Below are 25,108 nucleotides of genomic sequence, written 5' to 3' on the forward strand. Positions count from 1 at the left end.
ACTGGTTAGTGTTAGGGTAAGAATATCAGGATAAGCCAATCAGAGGCATAGCAGCCTGGGTCATGACCTGCCATCCTAGAAAAAAAATGGACATGCTGACAGTGATAATGCTAAGGTGGTACAGTAGCAGGCACACTGTATGTTCACCCTTCGTAATTATATTATGTTAAGTATAAAGTCTGTTTTGAGCCTGTCCTGCTATTTTGGGACAGACAGTCCCAAAATAGACAGTCTATATTTCTTAAAGAAGACACACATTTCCATATTTATATTCTGGGGCTCTACTGGAATATCTTTGCATGATTTACAGTTAAAAACTGCTAATTTATCTCATACTGGTCCTTTATGCAGCCCCTCAGTTCAGCCTCTGTCTGAAACAGGCCGTTTTAGCTCCTGTCTCTTTAAGCTCCCTTTTGACTGAGGTTACATGAAAAAACATTAGTAGTCGGATTTCACTTCTTTTTCTTGTTATTTACACAAAATGTCAGTCTTACAAATACATCCATACATGTCTGAGAAAAAAATCTGATCTGAAATATGACAGTAGACAACTGTCAACAACCGCCAACGTTCACCTCAAGTTTTGTAACTTTGACTACGTTTATACATTATAACAATATGAACATAACAGAAAATCACTAAAAGCATGTTATTTTCCCCTTTAATGAAGGTTCTTATAGACACAATTTACCCTTCAAGCTATCAAACAAAGTCTCTTCTATATAAATACATTGTCTCATGTGGTTTGTGTCTGAGAAGCTCAAATTATCAGAAGCATCTGAAGCATCTAAAATAAAACACAGACCAACATACGCTGAGAAAATGTCTGTTTTAAAAATAGGTGATGTATATGCGGTAACTCTGTGGTTTTTAACCTTTTTAGCTTGTGAGAAAGTCTAACAGCAGCCACTGCAAGCATGAACACATAATGCAGAGATGTTTGACAGCAAACACTGGACTTGATCAAACATAAAAGTGAATTAAGATGCTGAAGAAAGTAAAAAAATAAAAATCCTTTTGATTGCTTTTTAAAATGTATCTTTGGATCCACCAGAATTTCCCAGACCCAGAGCATGATGGGATGTTTTCTGCTTCATTATCATAATGACCAAACTAGCTGCCAGCATACTCTGTACTGATCACGTACCAGCGTGTTTCTCTCATATGTGACTATCAGTTATTTTTGTGTAACTCTGAGTTTCCCACAGTGAAGTAGTCCCACCAGCAGCAGCAGCAGAACCACCATCACGATGGTGAACACAGTCCTTAAGAGCAGGAGAACATAGAAGGAGTGATCTGAGGAGGGACACGTCTCTCTGTCAAGAGTTGCAAAGACAAGAGAACAAATCTGCTGTAACACCATGCTAACAAGTTGTCCATAAGGAGCGTTACTCTAGCACGAATTGAAAATCGATTGGGTTGGTGTTATGTTTTCACGTTTTATGCTTTGTATGTATTTACCATTAGTAAATGAAATAATAAGAAAAAATCATCTTTGAGTAACTGAGCTATCCTCACATCTGTACAGAATATAGTTATGCTTAAACAAAAACAAAAAAAAAATACAAATTTGATCTAATTTAAGCTATTTTACAGTGTTTTACCTTTGACAGTCAGTCGGCTCTCTGGTGATTCTCCAACATCAGAGATGTTACACTTGTAGAATCCTTCATCAGACTTTGAAACACTGTGGATGGTAATTTCTCCTGTAGAGCTGCTTCTCATGAAGAGGCCATTCTTATAGAAATCAGCTGTGAGGTGGGAAGAAGTCGTCTCATCTGACTCGAGTCATTGAGACCCTCACAGTGAGAAGACACAGACTCGTATTGAGAAGGCTGCAGTTTGGTTGGAACAATACAAAAAGCCATTTAAATTTGGTCTTTTTGCAAGTACATGTTCTAAATTTGAAAATGAACTACTCACAAACTAAAAAGCCCAATTCAATGTCAGGTTTATTTATGAAAAGCAAAAAGTAGGTTTAAACAATTTACAAAGATTGTTAAAACATCTGCATCTTCAGAATTAACTCCTACTTACCATAGTTCTGAACATCCACACTTAGCATAATGAATACAGCTAGACAGAAATAGAAAGAAAATTGTATATCAGACAAAGATGCATTTATATATCAGATAATATAACCCCTGAGAATCAGTACCCACACAGTCTGATGCAGAAAGCCATGACCCCCATACTGTCTTGCTGCTGTCTGAGCATCAGACAGAAATGCAGCTGAAGCATACATGAGAACTTCTTCTTCTGGATCTTCCCGCCAGACTGACACTATCTTCCTATCATAATCTGGCTTGAGCTATAGACATTTAATTCAGGACATTTATGGACAACTGTGTATGCCCTTTTTGCTCTAAGTGCTGAAAAGTTGTTTGACACCTTTTAACCAGATCTGTCTCCTAGCAGGTCACTTCCATGCTTACATTTTGCCCTGTAAGACACAGCGTGATCCAGAAGTGTCCTTCTGTTTGGCCCAGAAGATGTAAAGTTAATTTGACAACATGTGATCATTTGCACAAAAATTTGGAACATATTGACCCAATACCAGCTGCCAATCAGGTGGCAGGTAAAAGCATTGGTCTTGGTGTGCTGGACTCTGGCTGCAGAAACGACCTCTACAGATGTCAAAGATATTGCTTCTGTGGTGGGGAAGGAGCCAGAGCTAGTGGGGGAGGTGGAAGTTATGACTTGGCATAGTCTATAGCTATGGGACTTCATCATTGTTCTGGGGCACTTCAAAACAATGGGCAACAATGGAAAATCCTGGAAGGGGGTGATTACAAGGAATTGCCTGCCAGGTCTTTCCCCATGAGGAGTTTTGACATTACTTCTCTGCTAATCATGGATTGTCCATAACAAACACCATATTCAAGCATAAAATAAGTTCATTCATAAGCAGAGCTGTCAAGTTGAATGAGCATGTGTCCCCTCAAATATTTGAAACTGGATGGCTTTAGAAAGTGTTCCATTCTATTTTCACAATAAGTGTTTTTTAATTAGCCTTAATTATACAGCATATAAACAAAGTCACTTTTCACTTGTTGTTATTTCTGTTTAACTCTGCCCACTACACACAGACCCCCTCTCTTTTTAGGGTTCCTTCCAGCTAGAAAGCGCTATATAATGGACGGGTTTCTGAACAACGTCATCAGTGAGATATGCGCACAGTTGCGGGGCAGAAAACTAACCAGAATGACTGAGAGCTTATGAGAAGATCAATATGTGAAGTTGGTTTTTTGGGCTATAAACTGCACAAATCACAGAACTAATGGATGGAAAACTTCCATTATCCCAAGAAGGAAACCTGCCAGTTAGCTCACAGTGCAGAATTAGCTGTTAGCTTCAGAGTTCTGGTCAGAGTCTTGGGGCCTCATTTATAACCTTTGTGTATGCACAAAATGGGACTTGAAAGACATGTAAGTCACTTCCTACTAAAAAGTTGGGATTTATAAAAACAAACTTTATGGGAGAATGTGCGCACCTGTACAGAAACTCTGACCCATGCATGTCAGTGTTTTGGGGACAGGGAAAATTGGCGACGCAGATGGTGAAGTGGTGAATTGAAGCCAGATTGTAAAATGATTCCTCTCAAACATTTAATTTCACTCAATATCAAATGTTAATTATAGATCCACTTTAAAATTCAAGCCAACAGTGTTACTTGTGCTTGTTTTAGTGAGCCATAACTATTCCAGACAGTATAAGCACCTTTCAATTTTAAAAGATACAAGCCAACTCAGATCTTACCCAGTTACATCTGTAATTTATTATTGAACTATTGATAAGATATTCCATCACATTCCCCACCCCCAGAGAGCAGAGGAGAGGGCTAGACTGTGTGCTATCGTATGAGTAAGAGTGCAAATATTTGTCAGACTGTTATCAATACCTTGTTTGTCAGTTTGATGTGTAGTTTAAGTGTGTTTCTGTGTAAACTGAAAATGAAAATGCATTGTGTTGTTACATTTATAATTTTTCACTGATACTGATTAAATGTTGTATTGCCTGTTTACACCAGTATATAAAATACAGAAAAAAACCCACAATATTCATTATTTATTGCCCATTCATCTATTTATTTTGTGTTTTTATGCAACATGTATATGTATTTAATGTTAATTGATCATGCTCATTCATTTATCATATTAATAATTTATTTCCTGTGTCACTTTTACTACCCCCACAGGAAAGCTGATATAACAGTCAAAGGTTAGGAAGCCAGTCAGTGATTTGCAGATCATTCAGCGAGATCAAGTGACTAAGATAAACTTTGAACAGGTACGTTGTCTTTGTCTTATATTTAACCTTTAATAACATGAACTTTTAGAGTAAAAGTGGATCTGCGTTCAGAGCTTTGGGCTCTTTCAACTACAACTTAAGATTTGAACAGATTATAAAATCTATTTAGCCTTTATGTCAGTGGAAAAATTGTATCCAGACAGAGAATGAATTTCAAATGTAAGTAGATCATAATTTAATTGTTTCTCATTTCAATAGCCTTTAACTGTTATTTATATCTTGACTGGGCATTAGTTTTAACACCAAACTGGTGTTACTGTTACAGGGAGTCTTTATTGTCATTTAAAAAACATTAGACTTTGTAACTTCTAGTGTGTAATACAATATTAAATGAATATGGCAGCTACAAAGTACATTTTGAATTCACTGTGGGACAACTTTAAAGTCTTCAGCTACATAAGTTAAAATTTAAATGTAATTTTAATTGCACAATGCATAGATGACACAATTCTTTCAATTATTCTTATCATTATTATCATTATTCTACTCTTTGTATCGCTATTGCTGCTGTAACAATTCAATAAAGTACCTACCTACCTCCAAGAGAACAGCAGGTCAGTGTTGACAGTATAGTGCCATGACACGTCAATATTTGTAGAGGAGGTGTTACCACAGAAATAAGATAAATAAGGCGTATTTTCGGTTTTAAATTTGGTTGGGGCATTTTTTGTCAGACAGCTAAAATAAACAGTCTTATACTGCATGTGCACTTGCTCTCTGTACTTCCTTGTTCAAATGCACACATGTTCACACACACATATACACATAAAGAGCCTGACGGCAAACTTTTTACTTTAATATGTATTTGCTGATGTAACTTGCCTGAAACAAGAGTTGTATCATGATTTTTTTCTCTGGTTTTAAACAGATATTTCACGTTTAATGTTATTAATATAAATCTGAGACTAAAATTAAAGCTGCAAGCAGCATTGAACGGGCCTTCGCACCCTTGCGCATGTCGTGGCGCGGTGCAGTCCAAGGGCTTCTGTCACAGGCATGTAGATGTCTCCAGACCTGGGCTGACCGGTTTGACTTTACAAACATGTAAAGTTTGGTGTGACCTGAGCATATACAATAAAGTTATAGCAATTTCCTCTGTCATGGCGAAACATCAAATCTCAACGGTGTGAGGATGACAGTTTTCTGAAGGGTGAGACATGTCTGTCTTGCTCACACCTGTGTCATTAAAATTATGCAAGTTTTGGGCCCTTTCACTTTGATTTCAATAAATAATTTGAAAACTTTTGATGAGTTGGTGTGTAAAAGAAATTCACTTCCTAATTTTCATCAAGTCTATTTTTAGAAAAGTAAAGACTTTTGACCCACATGACCTGGTTAATGTTTGATTGAAATGTGTACTGTCAGGTGTGTAGAGACAATAAGTAACTGCAGCTGGACACAGAAAAATACTCATATATTTGAACGGAGAGTGTGAGCGAACTGCTAGGTGCTCAGGTCCTAATAAAGGAAAACTGCAGTACAGAGCTACAAATTTTAGTTTTGATGGTATTTTTCTACAGCACTTTATCACTAAACTGTCACCCTAACTCCATTTTTTCCCTTCCCCTCATAAGTCATCCCCACTATTGATTACACATATAAGACCTACAATTATTGTAAAATAAATGATAATAACACCAAACTGCATACAAAGTTTGTATATAATGTACTGTAAGTATATAGACCTTTCTGCTATATCCTATAAAACTGAGCTACATTCAACTGTCACACCCATCCCCCGCCTCTCTCCTCTCCTTCTCCCTGTCAGATTGAGAGCAGGATTTCAGAGTACTCTTCTAGTGTAAATATCTTCATAAATCCCATGACTTTGGCCAAATGTTACATTAAAAATCACATTTTAGTAGGAATTTCCATCGCGAATCCATTGATACAGGTTTGAAAGTGGTCTGACTTATAGTTTAGACATCAGACGCCTCAGTTTGGCACAAAGTCCATGCCCAGAGATTGCCTCCCCATTGGTTTACATTGTAAGGTGCAATGTGGCACTCCAACTTTCGGGGCTTATCAAATCTAAACCGTTCGTGTTATTACAAAGTTTTTAATAACTTTTGTTCAGCACAGTATCATAAGTCATGTATTAAAGTTTGAAGCCAATACCATTAATGCCCTAGGAGGAGATAGCGTTTCTTGGGGGTCCAAAATTGGCGCAAATTCGTACTTTGATGGGCATATTGCAGACTTCCTGTTGGAAGCATATGATTAATAGGTCTTGATGAGACGAATAACGACATTCCTACGGGCTGTGGCGGCCATTTTAGTGACATAGGTGGCGCTATAGAGCACATTTTGGCACTTTGGGGGATAATTTTTATGTTTCATCAAATTTTTCACCAGACCTGATGTGTGTGCCAAATTTGGTGAGTTTTTGAACATGTTTAGGGGGTCAAATTAAGGGTTGAAGTGGCGGATTAATAAAGAAGAAAGAAAGAAACAAACACACGCAATACAGTAGGATCTCTGCCCCTTTAGGGCTCAGGCCCTAATTAATATTTAAAATTTTCACAAGAAAGAAATAATAAATGGAACATATGGACCCAATACCAGCTGCCAATCAACCCTTTTCTCTTCTGAATTCAGTCACCTTGAATGCCCGAACGGCTGCCCCAACCTCCTCACTATGATTAATTTGCTAACACTAGCTTACTGGGTACACTGAGCGCTGCACACTTGGACTAACATTAACTAACTAACATGGCATGTATTGTAATCACATTAAACTTAGTGAAATATTTTGACAATAGTCTGACTCAGTGTGAGTCCCGGAACCGGGGAGAGCAGCAGGAGAGCCAACTGTCAATCACAGCTGTAAATCAATGCCCACACGGCAGACATCAAAGCTACTAAAAGTCTTCAAATCTTATTTGTTTGAGGCCATAATGATTTGTTGAAAAAAATTAGAGAAATTGAGGCTTTTTGAATGGGAGTCAGTTGGAGCATCTCGTGGCCATTCCAAATTGGCTTCAGTTGGCTTGTGCAATTTACAACTTTGTGGACTTTGTTGCTAGCCATATTAACTCCCTCAGTTTAGTCTGACCTCAGCTTCATACAGCTTAAAGTTGGGGGTTGCCAGATCATCAAGTCTAGTATCCCCGACATTATATCCATCTTTTTCCTTCTTTGTCATAATAACCCACTTTTTTTGCAGAAAACACACAAACCTGGTAACTCTACATATATCTTATCAATAACACTATGCAGAGTTAAAATGACAAGATGGTATGTGTTGAGGACTTGTGCTGTTCTGCCTGATCTAGTCCTCGCATGTTCTTTTTATGAAACAATAGGAGAAGATATTGTTAGGCTCAAAATCAGCTTTATTTTTAATACCAGTAGAATATGCTATATCACAGAGTTCTGTGTCTGACTATAGTGTCTGTCAGTTCACGAAGTCTGACTCCCTATCTCTCCCTGACCCAGTATTTTATAATACATAGATCAAGAAATGTGCAAGCGGGGTGTTGTCGTCTTCCCATTGGTTGACGGCGTCCTGCTTCTTCTTTTCGTGGTATATGACTCCATACCTTCGGCCACGCCTCTAGGTGATCTGAAACTTCAGCCGTCGAGAGACAAACATCCTGTTTTGCGCAACCTATGGATCAACATCACCTGTCTCTTACAGTACACAGCTTAAAACCTTGAGGCTATACGTGGCATTGTTTTTCACAGTTGAATGGGTGCACCCCAGTCTCACACTTCCTGTTTTGTTAGCTGAAAGCAGAAGATGAGGTTAAGCTGACCTATTACTAAATTCTGGGAACATGTGAATTGTAAGTTTCTCACGTCCAGTACTTTTCCACTTCACAGTCCACAATGTTCAAATACAGTATAATAAGCTTTCTTTCACACAGTATAAAAAATGAATCCAATATCTAAAACACCTCTATTGAAAATAAGCTTATAAAATCTCTTTGCTAAAAAGCAAATCAAGGACTTTATTTGTTGCAATTATGTTTTAGCAAAAGCATCAATCGTAACAAGAAAATATCCTTCATTTGACACCGGTAAAATTACTGGTAGTGACAATTCAGCAACACATCGGTAAGGACATGTTCCTACTGTTTCTTACTGTTATAACCAAATCTACGCTCATGAGAAGAGCAAAGATTTTTTTTTTCATTAGTTGAAACCTTCAGTAAAAATTCAAAGAAAGTCCAAACATGTAATGTTCACTACAATTATCCAGGAATAACTTGATTTTGTATAAAACACAATTTAAAAGCATAGTTTTTCCACATGATTATCACTGGTTTCTGTTCCATTTTCAGAGCTCCATGATGCTTTGTCAGACAGACAGACTGCCGTTTAAATCTCATCTCAGAACTCTCAGTGTTCTGGTTTTCCATCTTCTCCTAATACACTTCTGTAGAGGTAACTTACACACAAATACAGACATGAGTGCTCCAGCATAATATTGCTCTTTGTGTATTTCATAGACTGCTCAACAGCTCATCTAGGAACATTAAAACAGACATTCGGGTTTCCAGGTCAGTCTCAGCTGATTGGTTCATCTCAGCCAATAGTAGCAACACTTGGTGATGACATCATTTTGCCATGTCATCTGCAACCTGCGGTGGATGCTGCTGGCTTGACGTTGGAGTGGACAAGACCTGACCTGGACCCCAGATTTGTCTATGTGTGGCGTGATGGTGTGGAGCTTGTGAGTAAAAAACATAAATCCTTTGAGGGAAGAACATCACTGTTCACCGATGAGCTGAAGAACGGAAACATTTCACTGAAACTCTCCAAGGTGAAACTCTCTGATGAGGGAACATACAGATGCTTCATTCCAGGAGTGGAAAAGCAATTGTTTGTTCAACTAGTTGTTGGTAAGTGGAAGCATAATCTATTTGTTTTTTTCAGTCCAATGCAAGAGCATATTTATCCATATTTTATCCATATTTGAAATGTTTGATTCTTTGCAAAATGCTTTACCTTATATATAACTATTTACCTTATAGTTGTGTGTCATTAAATATAAATCTTATCAGGATAATTTCTCTGTTTTAATAATTTGGTCTTCATCTTAACTGACAGCACTGTTTTTTTCTTTTTTTCAGCATCGGATGCTGTATCCTCATCCGTTGTCATTTTAGCAGGTGCTGACAGAGACAGAGAAAAAGTGGTTTTACAGTGTGAGTCTAAAGGCTGGTATCCACAGCCTGAGGTGTTTTGGCTGGATGGTGAGGGAAACCTCCTCTCTGCTGGACCTACAGAGACAGTCAGAGGTCCTGATGACCTCTATACTGTCAGCAGCAGAGTGACTGTAGAGAAGAGACACAACAACAACTTCACCTGTAGAGTCCAACAGAACAACATCAACCAGACCAGAGAGATAAACATCTATATTCCAGGTAGAAATTGTCATTTTTTATGGTAGTGATGATAGCTGAGGTCTTTTTTATATGAATGTCATGTCACTCTGTGTTTTATCATTTCAGATGATTTCTTCATGTTCCCATCCAATTCTGCAGTTCCTATCAATATTGGTTTGGCTGTTAGTTTGGCTGTTTGTATTGTGTTCATTTTTGCAGTTGTCTCTTTTGTGTGGAGGCAAAACATAATGAGTAAGTCATAAATTAATTGCAGTGCTTTGTAAATGTCAAGTTATTCTTACAGCTTTTCATGGGAATAGTGCTGAGAAATGTGTAATTGTGTAAATTACATTTCATTTGATCACAATGTCAGTATTTCATGGGTTATGGAGTAGTGAAAAATGTTGCTACTTTTATCCCCAATCAGCCACATTGTTAAGCGTCTTGTTTTTATAGCCCTTTGTATACCTCAGTTTAGACTGTGATGTCTCATATGATCTGATACCTTCCTAAAATGCAAGTAAATGTCACTGCCTTTATTTTTACACAGAGAAAAAGAGGTGCAACACGGACAAAACTGAAAGAGGACTAAATGAGAATGACACTGAAATGAAGGTTCTCACTGCAAAAGGAACAGAGGGAGAGCAGCTTATGCCAACTACCACATTGTCAGAAAATAAAAAGAGAAAAACAGAAAAGAAAAACAAAAAGGTAAGGGAAATACACTATAGAGTCATCTCCAGTCAAGCCAATGCAGCAGTGCCAAAAACTGCAGTTCCTCAAATGGCCACTTGATTGGCTCCAAAATGCCCAACTTTACAGGAGAAATAAACATGTTCACAACCTGGTAAAAAAAATGGTTTTGGTCTTTATTGCTAATTTCCCCGTTCATGACAACTGTATGGGGGGGATTTTTTTTTATATATTTCACCTGTTTAAATTTTATTAAGGCTTAAAGTTATGCATAATTAAGGACATGGCTGCTTTGAGTGACAGGTGGGTGCCATCACAGGCAAGTCGCTATCATGGCGACAACGTTGGTTACTTAACATAACCATAGCATAACCCCAGATTCACAGAGTATAGGTGTAGCCATAGCTGTTGCTATTTCAGTGTGTTTTCAGTTCATGAAAGTTAATTGTAACATTTCAGTCACCTAGTAAAGTATTGTTCAGTGTTTGGTTGTACTAAAAGACCCACTAAGGAGGGTGTTCAGTTTTTTTCCAGTAAGTACATTTTGTTTTAATGGTTTTAAACCTGTCTTTTGCAAGCAAAAAATAGCATTACCACTATTACAGTTAACCATAGACTGTATATGCTAACCAAGCTAACAGCTAACACTAGCGTTAGGGTCAGCTCCACCCTCTTGTCCAAATATGGTCACTTCTGGCTCCAGAAATCAACGGTCAAAATGCAAACTTGAGGCTTCAAAATGGGAGTCCACAAACCAATGGGTCACAGTGGCTACGTAAAAAATAATGGATCCATTATTTTTTCCAGTAGAGGAAAAAAGACACCAAGAGACAGAAGGAGAGAAAACACAGACAAAATGTATTGTACAACTTCACTCACATGTCCTAACAAAATCATGTCCTGCATTTTTGATGCTGATTTTTTCTCTCTCTCTCTCTCTTTCAGTTTAGCAAGTGGAAATCTAAGCGGCAGCTCCAGGAGGAGCAGCAGAGGAGGGAGGAAGCTGAGAACAGAGTGGAGACCATGAAGCAGGATCTGGAGACCATGAAGAAGAAGGTTTATCTTCACTTGAATAATATAATACACTGATTCCCATTTGTAGTCACATTCTTTATGCCCTCTATAGTATAGGCAAAAATACAGTAATTCAAAGACCGGGTCCAAATGGGGTAGAGACCAAGTCCAGACTGAGTCAAGACCAGAATGTATTATTTTCTGTCACACATATCAGTTTGTAGTATTAAGGTTTAAACGTTAATACATGAACATGTCACCCATCTTGTTTCTCGCTGTCCCTCCAGGTTGAAAATAAACACATTGAGCTGCAGCAGCTCCATGAAGAGCATCAGAGGAAGGAGGGAGACCTGCAGACCCTGAAGGAGAAGCTGGAGACCAAGAACAAGGAGGTTATTTTATCTTCTCTTAATACTTTTGTATTTATTTAGATGTCTCATCATCTCTGCTGTTTGAGGCGGACTAAATCCATACACTATGACTTTCTTACTCTTATTTACACTTACTTCCTCTTAGTATTTAATATGCTACTCATGTGTCTCATCTCTTTCCAGTCGATGAGAATTCGAGACTCCCAAAGCCGTTTTTCAAGGGTAAGTGATTTTTTGATATTCTGAGATTTCTTAATGTAGAAAATAACTGACTCAGCAGTGAAAACAACACAACACCAAGTGAGTCCATTATTGGCATATATTCATTATTATTGTTGTTGAGATAGACAGACTGGATTATCTGATGGTCATTAATCGACAGATAAAATCGAGCACCGAACAACTTCATCAGAGCTGAGGAGCAGCAGAAGGAATTTTAATTTTTACAGCATAAACTGAAGGGGAAACCATATGTTAGCACCCACACATGTACAACTACGCAGAAACTTTGTCACTGAACTGCAGATTTTCTACTACAAGGACAGCTTAGTTTGTTATGCAGCAATCAGATGCATATGGGTCATTATATAGTACTGTTGGGCCTTGGCTACAGGTTTGGCTATCAGAAATAATTAATTATTAGATAATTATGAATTATTAAAATCAAAAGAAATTATTAATAAGAATTAATAATAATGGGGCACCACTGTGGAGTCAGGGAAAGAGACAATTTGGTCAGTAAAATTTACTAAGCTATCAATTTGGAATTCTGATTAATAATTAACTTAATAACTACAACCAAAATTACTGTAATTACAACTAGTTAAGGTTTAAGGATTTTGGAGTTCTTTGCAGAGCAGAGGTTTGCAAAACTCATTCTCATGCAACATTAAACAAACAGCATGTGTATCCAAAAGCATTTATTAAAAAAAAGGTAAAAGAGCAAAACACACAATATGTAATCTAACTAAATGTACCTATATACAAGTGTATATATGTGTGTGTGTGTGTGTGTGTGTGTGTGTGTGTGTGTGTGTGTGTGTGTGTGTGTGTGTCACCTGGCTGAAGTCACCTGGTGACTGACTACACAGCATGCAGAACCACAGAGACAAAATGCCCTGTGGTGTCTTGAAACCGCATGTGTTGCAAGAAGCAAAGTGAGCAAGCTGGATTTTAAACCTGTTAACTGTGTGGTTCTCTGTTCAAAGTCAATTGGTGTAGGCTAAAGGTGCCAGGTTAGGAAGAGGTTAGTTGCATGCAAGTTACTGGGTGCAACATGTGTTAAGCACATTAACCTGGCGGTGTGACTATGCAATAACCTGACCATGAACAACTAGGTCATCACAACAATAGTTCAGTGAATTACATTAGCCAAATCAATACACGTGCAATACATTGATTGAGTTAAACAGTCTTGCTTAGCCGTGCTATATGTTGCTAGGCTATGCCCAGTTGTTACCAAGTCCATGGAGAGAGAGATGCTTTGTGGTGTTCTGCTTCTTAGCTGGTGAATCCGTGGATGAGTCAGACTGAGAAGAGTTTGGCTCCAAAGCTGAAGGATGCAGGCCTTGCTAGGTAGCCCAGGTCACTCCTTTGTGCTAGCAGCTAGCAGCAAGCTAAAAACTCTGTTTTGTGGCTTCTGTGCTTGTTAAATCAACCAGCAGGCTTGTGTGGTAGCTACTGGCACTAGAAAACTTAGTTACTGAATCTTGCTCTTGCATCTTCAGGCCACACAAGAGAGCAGAGGGAGAAGAGGGGAATCTCTAATTTTGTTAACCTGGGTCCATGGGTGGAGTTCACACTTGGGTTGAACAACCACAGACTCTGGGGATATTGACTTTCTTGACTTTGACTTTGTTTCTTAGAGTCGTGAAACATGTGGTCAGACAGTGAGACCCAAAAGTATTCAGCCCAGTCTCTTCAATCTGTGTACAAACACAATTTAAACTTTCAAGTTGCATGCAGTCCATACGCCAAAGTCCAATTTTGCGTGTAGGGGATATGCCAATTCTTCTCAGGGAAGTGACATCATATAATGCAACTTCCTTTAATTTTTGGCTTATTAGGAGTAGGCGAGATGGGTAGATGGCTAGATAGTAAGGAGGCAAAGAAGCAGGAGAGCCATGTTCAAGAATAACAACTGGACATTGGACTGGAGATTTTTTTACTGTGATGTTCGGCATTTTTGACATTTTTACCACATTTTAGTGTTTTAACCCAAACCATGATCTTTCCCTAACCCTAACCAAGTGGTTTTTGTGCCTAAACCTCACCAGTGGCATTAAATAACACATGAAAAGGTTAAAAATGCAGCATAAAATTGACGTAGCACCTGCACACAAAATTGGACTTTGGCATATGCACTGCACGCAATTTGAAAGTGTAAAGTCGTTTTATTTGCACGCAGATTGTGAAACTGGGTTAATAGTACTGTATGTTCTGTCACATGTCTTAATGTGGTCCAGGTTTCTAACACGTTGGAACAGCAGAGAATCGTGGAAGCTCAAAAGGAAGTACAGAAGTTGAGGGAGGAGCTGGAGACCAAGGAGATGGAGTTAAAGGCCACAATCAAGGAGGTTCATATTTATATCTTTTCCTCAAAAGATTTATTTCCAGCCAACTACTGGTTTGTTTTCTGTTTCTCTTCAAGTCTTCATTTGTCTCTTTTATTTTTTGCACATTTAAAACAACAAATCAAATGCAATGATTTTATAAGCAATATAACATGACCTCTTTCTGATTGGGAAGTGTCCCTGAGATACTATTAATCCAAGAAGAATAGAGTCCTCATCCTGAAGCCTTTTTCTCATAAAACTAAAATACCTTAATTAAAGCAGAACGTAAATCCCACATTCGTGTAGCTTGTCTGTCACATTCTCACACTCTACTACAGAATTGTAATACAGTGAATGGCTATTATTGAAAAAATACTGTTATCATAAATGGTTTGATTTCATGAAAATCTCAAGGATTATGACTAAGCACCTTCAGAGATGTTGGTAGTAACTTAAATCAGACATACAATTTAAACCATTACTCACATAGCCTTTGTGGTTTCTCTGTTGTAGTATATTCACTCAAATATGCATTTATAATTAAACATGTCTCTCATATCATCTCTCATCTTCTCTTTCCTCCCAGATTGAAGAAAAAAAAGCTGAAGTTCAGGAGCTCTGTGATGACATTCAGAGGAGGGAAACCAACCTGCAGAGCCTGATAAGGGAGCTGGAGACCAACAGCACGGAGGTTAATCTCTAACATTAATTTTACTGTATTTGTTGAGATAATCATGATAGTCTAGTCTAGTAAGGAGAGAAAGATAAATTTCTGTCAAAGTGCAAAAGTTTAATTTTATGGTAGTTTTTTTAAAATGAATTTTTAATCAATTGATAGACTTTGAATCAAATCAAGCTAACTCAGTTAGCCACATTCGAAGAACAGGGCTAAAGTAGTTTAAGACCAGGAGTCTCTTAAAGATCATCATAACTTTATGTGTTGAATAACCAAGACTTTAAACTGATGTTAAATTTCTATCTGCAGAATGATTTAGATTAGCCTGTTTTAATAAAAGAACATGATTTTCTTTATCTCTCCAGTCTCAGTTGAAAGGAAACCAAAACCACTTCCTCCTTGGAAGTGTTCATGGTAGATGTACCACAATACATTATATGGTTTCCTGAAATAGGAAATAAAAATCCACATCACATTCTTAGACAGAATTGTGCACCACTGAACAACACTGAATTTAAGTCACAATGGGTCTCATGCAAGAACTAAGTGCAACGAGTGATTTAGTGGTCACATTCATCGTTTTTCTGTACTTCTGAATGTTCTCTTAGCTGTGAATGGAATTAACAAGTGGTCCAGACCTGTCTTACGAGTCTTGTACAGATAGTCAACCATGGTAAAAAGCACTCTTTTTTTGGTCTGCTACAACTGCTCGTCCTGTGCTCTCCTTTGAGAAAAGCTCAGAAACCAAAAGAGAGAAATTTATATTTCAAATTTCATTTCATGATGGTACCCTCTAGTTTGTGCTAATTCATCGGAATACCGTTAGTTCTCCATCTACACAGCTGCAGTCCTTATTTCCATGCAGCAAATCTCGTATAAAGATAATTTGTCATTCTATCATTGGCAGACCAGACAGTCACACTGAGCCTGACAGTATCCTGCTACACAACACAAGAGCCTCAGACTCTGAACGACAACCCACATTAGCTTTCCTGCTAAAGTGTCCTTCTTATCTAACTTACAAACATGTAAGGCCGACCAATATGGGATATTTGAGACCGATACTGATATTATATAGTTCCCAATTTATCAATCAATCAATCAATAAATCAATTTTTATTTATATAGCGCCAAATCACAACAAAAGTCATCTCAGGGCACTATTCACATAGAGCAGGTTAAGACCGTACTCTTTAATTTACAGAGACCCAACAATTCCCCCATGAGCAAGCAATTTACATCAGAATATAAAGAATATAATCATACAAAGCATCCAACCATTATCAAAATAAGACAATCTTCACAACAGATCTTCACAAAAATAAATCTCATCTCACATTAGCATTTCTGATATTTCTCCAAAGATGTTTTTTCTTCCTTTTAATAATAAAGAAACAATATTAGCAATACATTTATAATACACTGACATTGTTTTTAATTACAAAAAGGGGTGACTAAATGTCTAATGCAGATCATTATCCAGGTACCAACCAAGACCCAAAGACTGTGCTTCATAAATTTGAAAATAATGGCCAGAAGTCTCCTAAAGATCATTAGAGATTTGTATTACCTGCAGCTGGATGTAAAGCTAAATTAGATCTTGAAGGACCCTTGATTTTCTCTGTTATATAGTCATTGAGGTGTATAATCACTGTCATGCCTTAATAAAAGAAGGTGTTTCTCATTTGTATCTGTCTCTCTCTGTATTCTCCTCCCAATTGGATGAAACCCAAACTTACATCAAGAGGCAGCTACAGGATGAGCAGCAAAGGAGGGAGAAGGCTGAGAAAGAAGTGACCCGGGAGAAGGAGCTGGAGACCAAGATGAATGAGGTTAACTCTCACATTAATCTGGCTAGTTATCTCTCCCTTGGTGTATCTTTTCAACAGGTTACACATTTTTGCTTCAGTCACATACTTTTTTTGTACCCAGTGCAGCAGTGTGACTCACTGACATATTATTAATAGTTTTTGAACAACAGAGGTCTACGGCACAGAGGAATAAGATATATCAGGCTTTGGAAACACATTTACTTGTTGCAATAAATCACTGCTGAAAGACTAACATCCATCTATCTGTTTGTTAGCTGAGCGACATTGAGATAAAGTGGACGGAGACATTTGAAGAGCTGCGGAAAACCCGAGAACAACTGAAAAACACGTCAGCAGAGCTCAGGAACCTGGAGAAAGAAGTAAACACACACACACAACATGCACATTCCCTCATACCCTGCACACATACATACACACACTATCCCTCCCTGTCAGTGTTGGGTTAGATATGATGGAGATTTTAGTGACCAGTGCTGTGTAGCATGTGATTAGTGTGATAATCTGTGATGTGTCTAATTCTTTTTAATCCAAAATTTGAACCATTCTTCCTCCTCATAGTGGCAGTAAAACGATCCATTTCTAACCAGAGTCCACTGTAATAGATGTGAGATCCTGTTCTGTGTAAAAATTAATTCAGTTGAATTTATGTCCAGTGGGTGATGTAATCCGTTACCATGAACTGTTCGGTAAAAGTGATTAACATGGATTCCTCTTGTCCTCTAAAAGTCTAAACAAAGAACCTGTCATTCATTCAGCAGTTACAGCTAATCAATGCATAATTGATTTGTCTTTTTTTATATATTTTATTTATGCAGGTCACATTTACATATTATGTGTGACATTTTGTCCTCCATTTTAATTTTTTTCCCCTGAAGAAAAAAGAAAATAAAAAAAAACAAAACAAAAAACAAAACAAAAAAAAGAAACAATTATGATAATCATCAGGATGACTTCATCCGAGGTAGTCAGGTCAAGTCAATTTTATTTGTTTGATCCAATAGCACAAATGTGTTTGTGTGTGTTTGCGTGTGTGTGTCTGTGTGTGTGTGTGTTGTCTTCTCCCTCTCAGCTAGAGAAAAGCAAACTTAAAGTGCTGGGACTTCAGAATTCTCAGAAACAGTCACAGGAGGATGTCTACGCCAGCGTTGCCAGTCAGGGTTCAGTCAGGGGACGTGTTTATGTTGAGGAGGTCGACCTGGACGGCAAAAATGTCCTTCTCAACAACATGTCCCATGAGGTAATGCTGTTTGTTTGTTGATGAATACTATTTGAGTCCTATTTTATCATGCAAATTAAATTTTGCACCTATTCATGAACTAAGCATGTCCAAGGCTATTCCAGATAGGTTATTCAACTATAGCTAATGGACTGTTCAAATGAGCTCAGAATCAATTTCATCTTGTTTTCATGTAAAGAGGTAAAATGACATACGTGCATTCATAGACACACCCACACAGCAGACATCAAAGCTACTATGAGTCTTCAGATCTTATTAACAGAGCATTAATTTCCAAAATGACCACCAGCACACTTAGTAGAGGGTCTGAATTAATAGATTGAGACCATAATGACTCGTTGAAAATAATGACTGACTCAGTATTTCTAGAGAAAAGTTGAGGCTTTTTGAATGGGAGTCAGTTGAAGCAGCTAGCGGCCACTGGCGGCACTTTAAGATACTTCAACCTCCAGATGTGATAGGTGCTGGTTGGAAAATATACAGAAGCTAGGAGAGCTGTTGTGACTGACTTGGAGGCTAGTGTGTTATCGGTTAGCTCACCAGCTACAGCAGTTCACCAACTAGCCCTGTGAGCTTTCGGGCCCTACCTCTTTCACATAGACTTGCTAATGTCACCTTGTGGTGTGACCACTGCTTAAAGATGCAGGATGACATCACCAAAACAGTCCAGTCAATGTTGTAATTTGCCAGTGTAACAACAAAAAAACAGAATTAAAAGGAATTGTATCATTTTTTTCTTTGGTTCGGATCAAATGAAAGAAACATTAGACTTTAGATATTGAGTGTATACTCCCTTATGTAGAGAAACATTCATTTATCAGTCTGTGTCTCATCCTCCCTCTCCCGAACAATTTCTCTCATGCAGGACCAACCACTGGGATGCTGGGAGTTACAAATACAAGTTGACAACAAACAACCCATCATATACACATTTCTGCCCTCCTTCACACTCAAGGCTGGAAAGACTGTCACTGTGAGTTTTCTTGATTTTCAATGTGTGTTTGTTGCATTTTTCCTTTTCTTTCTTTTGTCCTTTCAAATTTGTTCAACTGTTCCTCTAACACTACCTGGTTCTATCATTGAATTTCATTTGAAATAATAATAGTAGTAGTAGTAATAATAATAATAATAATAATAAGAAGAAGAAGAAGAAGAAGAAGAAGAAGAAGAAGAAGAAGAAGAAGAAGAAGAAGGAGAAGAAGAAGAAGAAGAAGAAACATATCTGGCAGCAGCTTTGTCTGCTGCAAAATAGAATGAATGTTGTCTTGTTGTGCAGAGTGACTAGCCAATCACAACCTGAAACCAAATGTTTTTTTATTCAAGTGATAGACCGTTTCACTTATTAACACTAATGTTTACTTGTATGGTAAATCTGTGAAGTTTGCTCTTTTCAGATCTGGCCTTCAAGCAGTGGTGTCGCACACAGTCCCCCCACTGACCTGGTGTTGTGGAAATCCTGGGGCCCTGCAAATGAACTGCTGGTCACCCTCGTCTGCTGCTCTGGAGAGGTGCGACATCACCTCGCATCACACCTTGAAAAATACACTATATGGCCAATAAATTCACTTAAGCAGAAAAAAACACAATATAAATAGGTACACATATATTTTTGTCCAAGCCTCTTAGCTGCAACAAAAAAGGAAATCTTAAAGCTAGGCAATAGCGTGCTTTTGTAGAAATTTGGAGAGGACCCTTCCTGTTTCAACATGACAGCATCTCCATGGGCAAAGCTAGCTCCATAAAGAAATGCTTTTCCAGTTTGCTGTGGAGGAATTTGACCTGCCTGCACAGAGCCCTGAATTCAAGCCCATCCAACTCCAGCCAGACCTTTTCACCCAACATCAGTATTGGACCTCATTAACATTCTTGTGGCTGAAAGGGAGCAAATCTCTGCAGCTAGGTTCTAACATTTGCTGGGAAGTCTGAAACCAGAAGAGTGGAGGAGTTATAGCAGCAGAGTAACAAACATGTAATGTTCAGGTGTCCACATACATTTGGCCATATCGTGTACTTATTAAACTAGATTTTTTTTACTCTTGCAGCTACAGTCCAGCTAATAACTTCACCATTTTGCTTTTTCTCTGTCACCAACAGGTAATGGCCAAGACAAAAGTCAAAAACACCAAAGATGTAAACTGTGCACACTGAAATGGTAACTTGACAATAGAGACATTTTTTGATATTCAATATTTTGTACTGTCTTATATATATATTTGTATATTTATTATACAAAGACTGTATATTTCACTCAGGCTTTTGTAACACTGAGATAAAAAGGCTGGATAACTAATATTTAAATTTGACCCTGACACAAGTACTTTTAAGAGTCCAGATGTTGAATATTTTCTTTTAGAAATATCAAGTTTCAAATATTTTATTTTGTTTTTTTTTTTTATTATTTGTCCTGTGAAATTCAGCTTTACATCAATAAATGAATATATAATTTTGTATTTATAGGGTGATATTTTTACACCGTGCTGAGAAAATGTTGCCTGAAACCACTCTTCTAATTTAGATTCATAACATTATCATAAGATTTGTGTGTGTGCGTTTTATGAAATTGCTTGAATAATAAATGATTTTTTAAAATGGTAAATTGTAAATGGACTGCACTTATATAACGCCTTTCTAGTCACTATATAAGTGCGACTCCTATGCAAGGAATGTACATCACTACACTCCCTGCATAGTGATCCTTTTGTTTAAACCCTTTTGTTGCCATTTTTCAGACATGCCATTGAAAAGATCCATTCTTAAAGACCACTTATTATGCTACAATTCAAAAAAGTTTTCTTACTAGCTTCACTATTCACATCAAATATCTGGGTTATATTGTCATTTGCTAAATTCCACATGTAAATGACAATACAATGGCACAGTAACACGGCAAGTATTACTGAAAGCCTGTTGTGCATTAATATAATGTATCTGTGGTAATTACATTTGTGCAGAAACATTGATGAATATTTCCCCCCTGAAACAATAAATGTGTTTACCTTTTCCTTTATAAGTTTGTGGTCAGAAGGATCGTTAGCTCATGCCACTGAAGGATACACAAAGGGATTGTCAAACCTTTAGTTTAAAATTCATCAATTTTCCATTGGAAATAAATTAAACAACTTACAGAAATTCTTGTCCTAAACAATTATGTATGTAGAAAAAATTAGACTACTTTCAAACATATAGGTAGACTTCAACGGCAATATAACACCCTCAAGGTCCAATTACTTAATAATGAACCTGTTAATCAATATCAAAGAAGTTACACTGTAGGTATTGTTTAACCAATTGGTGCCTATTGTAATATTGTTGGGACAATATGACTGATCAACAAAGCTGGAGGTTTGGTGGATGATGGGATAATGAGTTCTATATATAAATCTTTTGTGATTTATTTCACAATGACCACATACTTGATATTTGACATTAATGGATGCATATGTAGATTTTGTTTTGTTGGGATTTGTACGTGGTGTTTTGTGCTTATCGGGCTGCGTTTGAATATTTATGTTTGTTTTTATGTTTGTCCTATCCTAAAATTAAAAGTGCAATAAAAACAAAAACTGTATTTTTACACCTATTTCCAACTTTTATTCAAATACAAATACAAATATGAATAATTCTGCTACCTCAACAAATATAGATACAATTAAAGCTGCAAGCAGCGTTGGACGGGCCCTCGCACCCTCGTGCACGTTGAGGCACGGCGCAGTTGAAGGGCTTCCGTCACGGGCATGTAGATGTTTTCAGACCTGGGCTGACAGGTCTGACTTTACCAACCCCTCCCCACCTTTTTTCCTTCTTCTTGTGAAATATTATCAGAAATCCCATTACTTTGGCATTAAGGTATTATTCCAGGGGAAAGAAACTCCAACACTGAATTCATTATCCCTTATGCAGTTTTTCTTAAATCATTTTTTTGTTTTAAAATGTCCCCAGGGTATAAGCCCATCTTTATTCATGTAAACATGTTCTGTCAGGTAAAGAATATTTATACATATATCCTTTCATGTAGTTATTCAATATTGTGTTACATGGTGAGCCAGAAGTTATTTTGTTTTTTTTACACACACTCAATGATGAACACTTTAATTGTTGACAGTAAATGACAGACAACATTTGCTGTGAACATGGCAATTTATGTTTCTGTTAAAAATATCGTTTAAACAAAAGTTAATCAAGGCAAACATTTAGCAAATTGTTTTACTTTACAATTCATGTAGGGAAAATAACACATTTGCAGACCTGAATTCTGTCAGTGCTGACAAACTGCAATCTATATGGATGACATTTATTTTTTATTTGATACAGTTATTGATTATGACATAAAATACACAAGACTACAGTTAATATGAGCTATTTTGGTGGAACAGAAAAATACATTTGGATTTCTATCCCAAAACCCTCTTGCTACAAGTCATCATCACTTGAGGGGTGGGAAGGTTGGGGACGCTCCATTACAGTAGCATCTTTAACCAGGAAATTCATTTCAGAGAAAAACTAAGACTGGAGTTTCAATAGGAAAGGTAACCAAACTACTTTGTCAACTTAAGTGATTCTACAGACAGATTTACTATGCAAACAAGGGGTCAGTTGTAGCAGTCCCCTGCTATAACCTTACTTGAAACTGTAGAGGTTTAAAGGGATAGAGAGAGAAAACATAAGACAGTGGGGACACAAAGTGGAGGTGAAAGCATGGAGAAATAACAACAACAGTAACAACAATGACAATAATGTATTTGTTTTTTTTGTTTTTAACTGTCCTGTTTGGCAGCTCAGGCATGCAGAATGAAGAGTCTGTGCCTTGGGGTGCCAGAACAGATTTACTAATAGTTCCTGCACATAAACAGGAAGAATTCATATTTAAACTACTGAAGTTGAAGTTACGCACTTGTAACCTGTTCAACAACTTTGCAAATGAGCTATCCTTCTGCCTAATGACTGTTTTCAGCTCCGCTACACTAAAGTGGCACTACAGGTCCAAACCAACCTGACTGTTATGCAGAGGCTTCCCTTTAACAGGAGGCAACTGATAAAAGTCACCAACAGCTATCACACTAACATTACCAAATGGGGAAACGTCACCAGTGTGCTTAATCTGCCTCAACCTGCCATGGACATAGGTCAACAGATTGTGATCAACCATACTGATTTCATCAATGATTAGAATTTGGAGGTGACTAACTTTTGCTCTTAGAGAGTTTAGTTCATCTTCACCCAAAGAGGTATAAGGTAAACTAGAGTGTGTGCCAATACTCAGTGTGTGATGAATTGTTGCTGCGTTTAAAGAGTATGCAGCTATGCCTGTTGAAGCAATTAACAATACACAAATATCGTCTGGTTGATGACAAAGTGTTGACAACAGCATCCCTATCTCGTACTGAATAGCTCTAATTAAATGACTTTTCCACATCTCTGCACCACCTGTCACAAAGACATGCATAGGCTCTGGGTTTTTATCCATCACCTTCTGCAAACACCACTGTCTCACCCTATAAAAAACAGCCATCTGTGTCTCATTGAGAGACCTAACCAAAGCTAACCCCTCACTTCTAGGCATAATTTTCCTGTTTCTCTCTAAATGTGCTACCTGTCTGTTATCAGTAGCCAAATCTGGAACATTCTCCATCGCTTCCATAAACTGTTCATCCCCTGTCTCACCTTCCTGTTGCTGTCTTATTTCCTCTACACATTCAAGGTGTTCCACTTCCTGTTCAGGACACAGCTCCCCCTCTTCATCAACCCCGTTTTGCTCGACAATCTCCTGAGCTCTCTCCAAATCAGGACAATCTACGTCAAACTTTGCCCTGTTCTCGTCAACCATGCTCTTAACTGAATGCACAGAGCCATCACTAATTGTCACCTCACCATCTTTATAGAACTGACTAAACATCTCAAAGCCTTGAGGTTGGAGGTCTGAGTCAGCTCTATAAGGAAGGAACAACTGTAGCAGGCTCTGAAAATGGTCCTCCTCTCGTTTCTCTAAATCAAAACGCATATAATAAACAACTGCAAACTGAGAACGTGTTCTCCTCAAGATGAAGCCGAAACCATTTTTCAGTTCAATCACGTTATTAGACTTTTCGTTCTTGGAGAGAACACGATCTGACACAGATGTAGCCATGCACATGTCATCAAAGACATTATCAGGCCTGTTCCTATACCTGTCCACTATGCCAGTCATCCACGTCTTCTGTCTTAAACTCACTACAAACCACTCTCTGCTTCAAAACACTGAGGGGTAAATTCATCTTCACAATGTTGTTCCCTGTCGGCACAAACACAACCTTTCTGGAACACTCCTCCAGATACACCGCCTCCTGGGCACAAACATTCCTGTTGTGTAAATATACACTGCCTAGCTTCTTTAATGCATCTTTAGCAGAGAGATTTCCTTTTGTTTTGTTGCTTCTTTTTGGGCGTTACTCATTAATAGGCCAATTTCTCTCTCTGCTTTCGTAATATAAGATATGATATAAATGACGACCGCATAGGCGTTGTTGACAAAGCTAATGTCCAAATTGGCATTCCAGCACTTTAACAACCGCTTACTATACTGATTTACCCAAACATTGTTTACCCCTCTCCTATAAAACACCTTCCATTCTCCTATAAGCCTCTTCAAAGGTCTCCTGATTGATGCCCAGAGTCTGAAACAAATGCTCTACACCATGGGTCTTAATCTCGTGCAAAATATCAGCCCGCGGGCTGCAATTGGCCCGCAGGCTGATATTTTGTGGCCCCCACCTTGATATGAAAGTTTAATGTTAGTGTGGCCCGCAAGTTTTATATGAATGGCACTTTACTGTGTTGTGTGTGGAAGGTCCCTTTATTGCACAAGCTGGAGCTGAACGAACCTGCCAATCACAGTATATGGCTGTTTCACAACAACTATGCTATTTACACAGGAAGAATGTGCGCTGAGAATGTGCGCACCTCACGCTAGATTGTATCGTTATTTTTGCTACACAGCTTTCAGTAAAATTCAAAGGTGAATTATTAAACCTTATTAAAGCATCATTCTGTTTATTTCAGCATCATCTCTCTGTTAATGATCACTTCACTTTTGTTTTGAAGCACTTTGTA

At 37.8% G+C, this 25,108-nt stretch overlaps 1 protein-coding gene across 1 annotated transcript; it reads left to right on the forward strand.

The window, feature by feature from the left end:
* Positions 1-4,214: 4,214 nt before the first annotated feature.
* LOC122974100 (lamin-A-like) lies at positions 4,215-21,561 on the forward strand. The gene is made up of 17 exons (XM_044341984.1): positions 4,215-4,290; positions 8,598-8,700; positions 8,817-9,158; positions 9,390-9,683; positions 9,864-9,896; positions 10,195-10,355; positions 11,283-11,393; positions 11,639-11,743; positions 11,906-11,944; positions 14,188-14,298; positions 14,864-14,968; positions 16,699-16,785; positions 17,040-17,144; positions 17,855-18,022; positions 18,888-18,995; positions 19,417-19,530; positions 20,117-21,561. Exons 2-17 carry the CDS (start codon positions 8,604-8,606, stop codon positions 20,168-20,170), a joined length of 2,034 nt encoding a protein of 677 aa, XP_044197919.1. The 5' UTR covers positions 4,215-4,290; positions 8,598-8,603; the 3' UTR covers positions 20,171-21,561.
* The last annotated feature ends 3,547 nt before the right edge of the window (positions 21,562-25,108 follow it).

This window comes from Thunnus albacares, chromosome 22, assembly GCF_914725855.1.
Source record: "Thunnus albacares chromosome 22, fThuAlb1.1, whole genome shotgun sequence".
NCBI lineage: Eukaryota > Metazoa > Chordata > Actinopteri > Scombriformes > Scombridae > Thunnus > Thunnus albacares.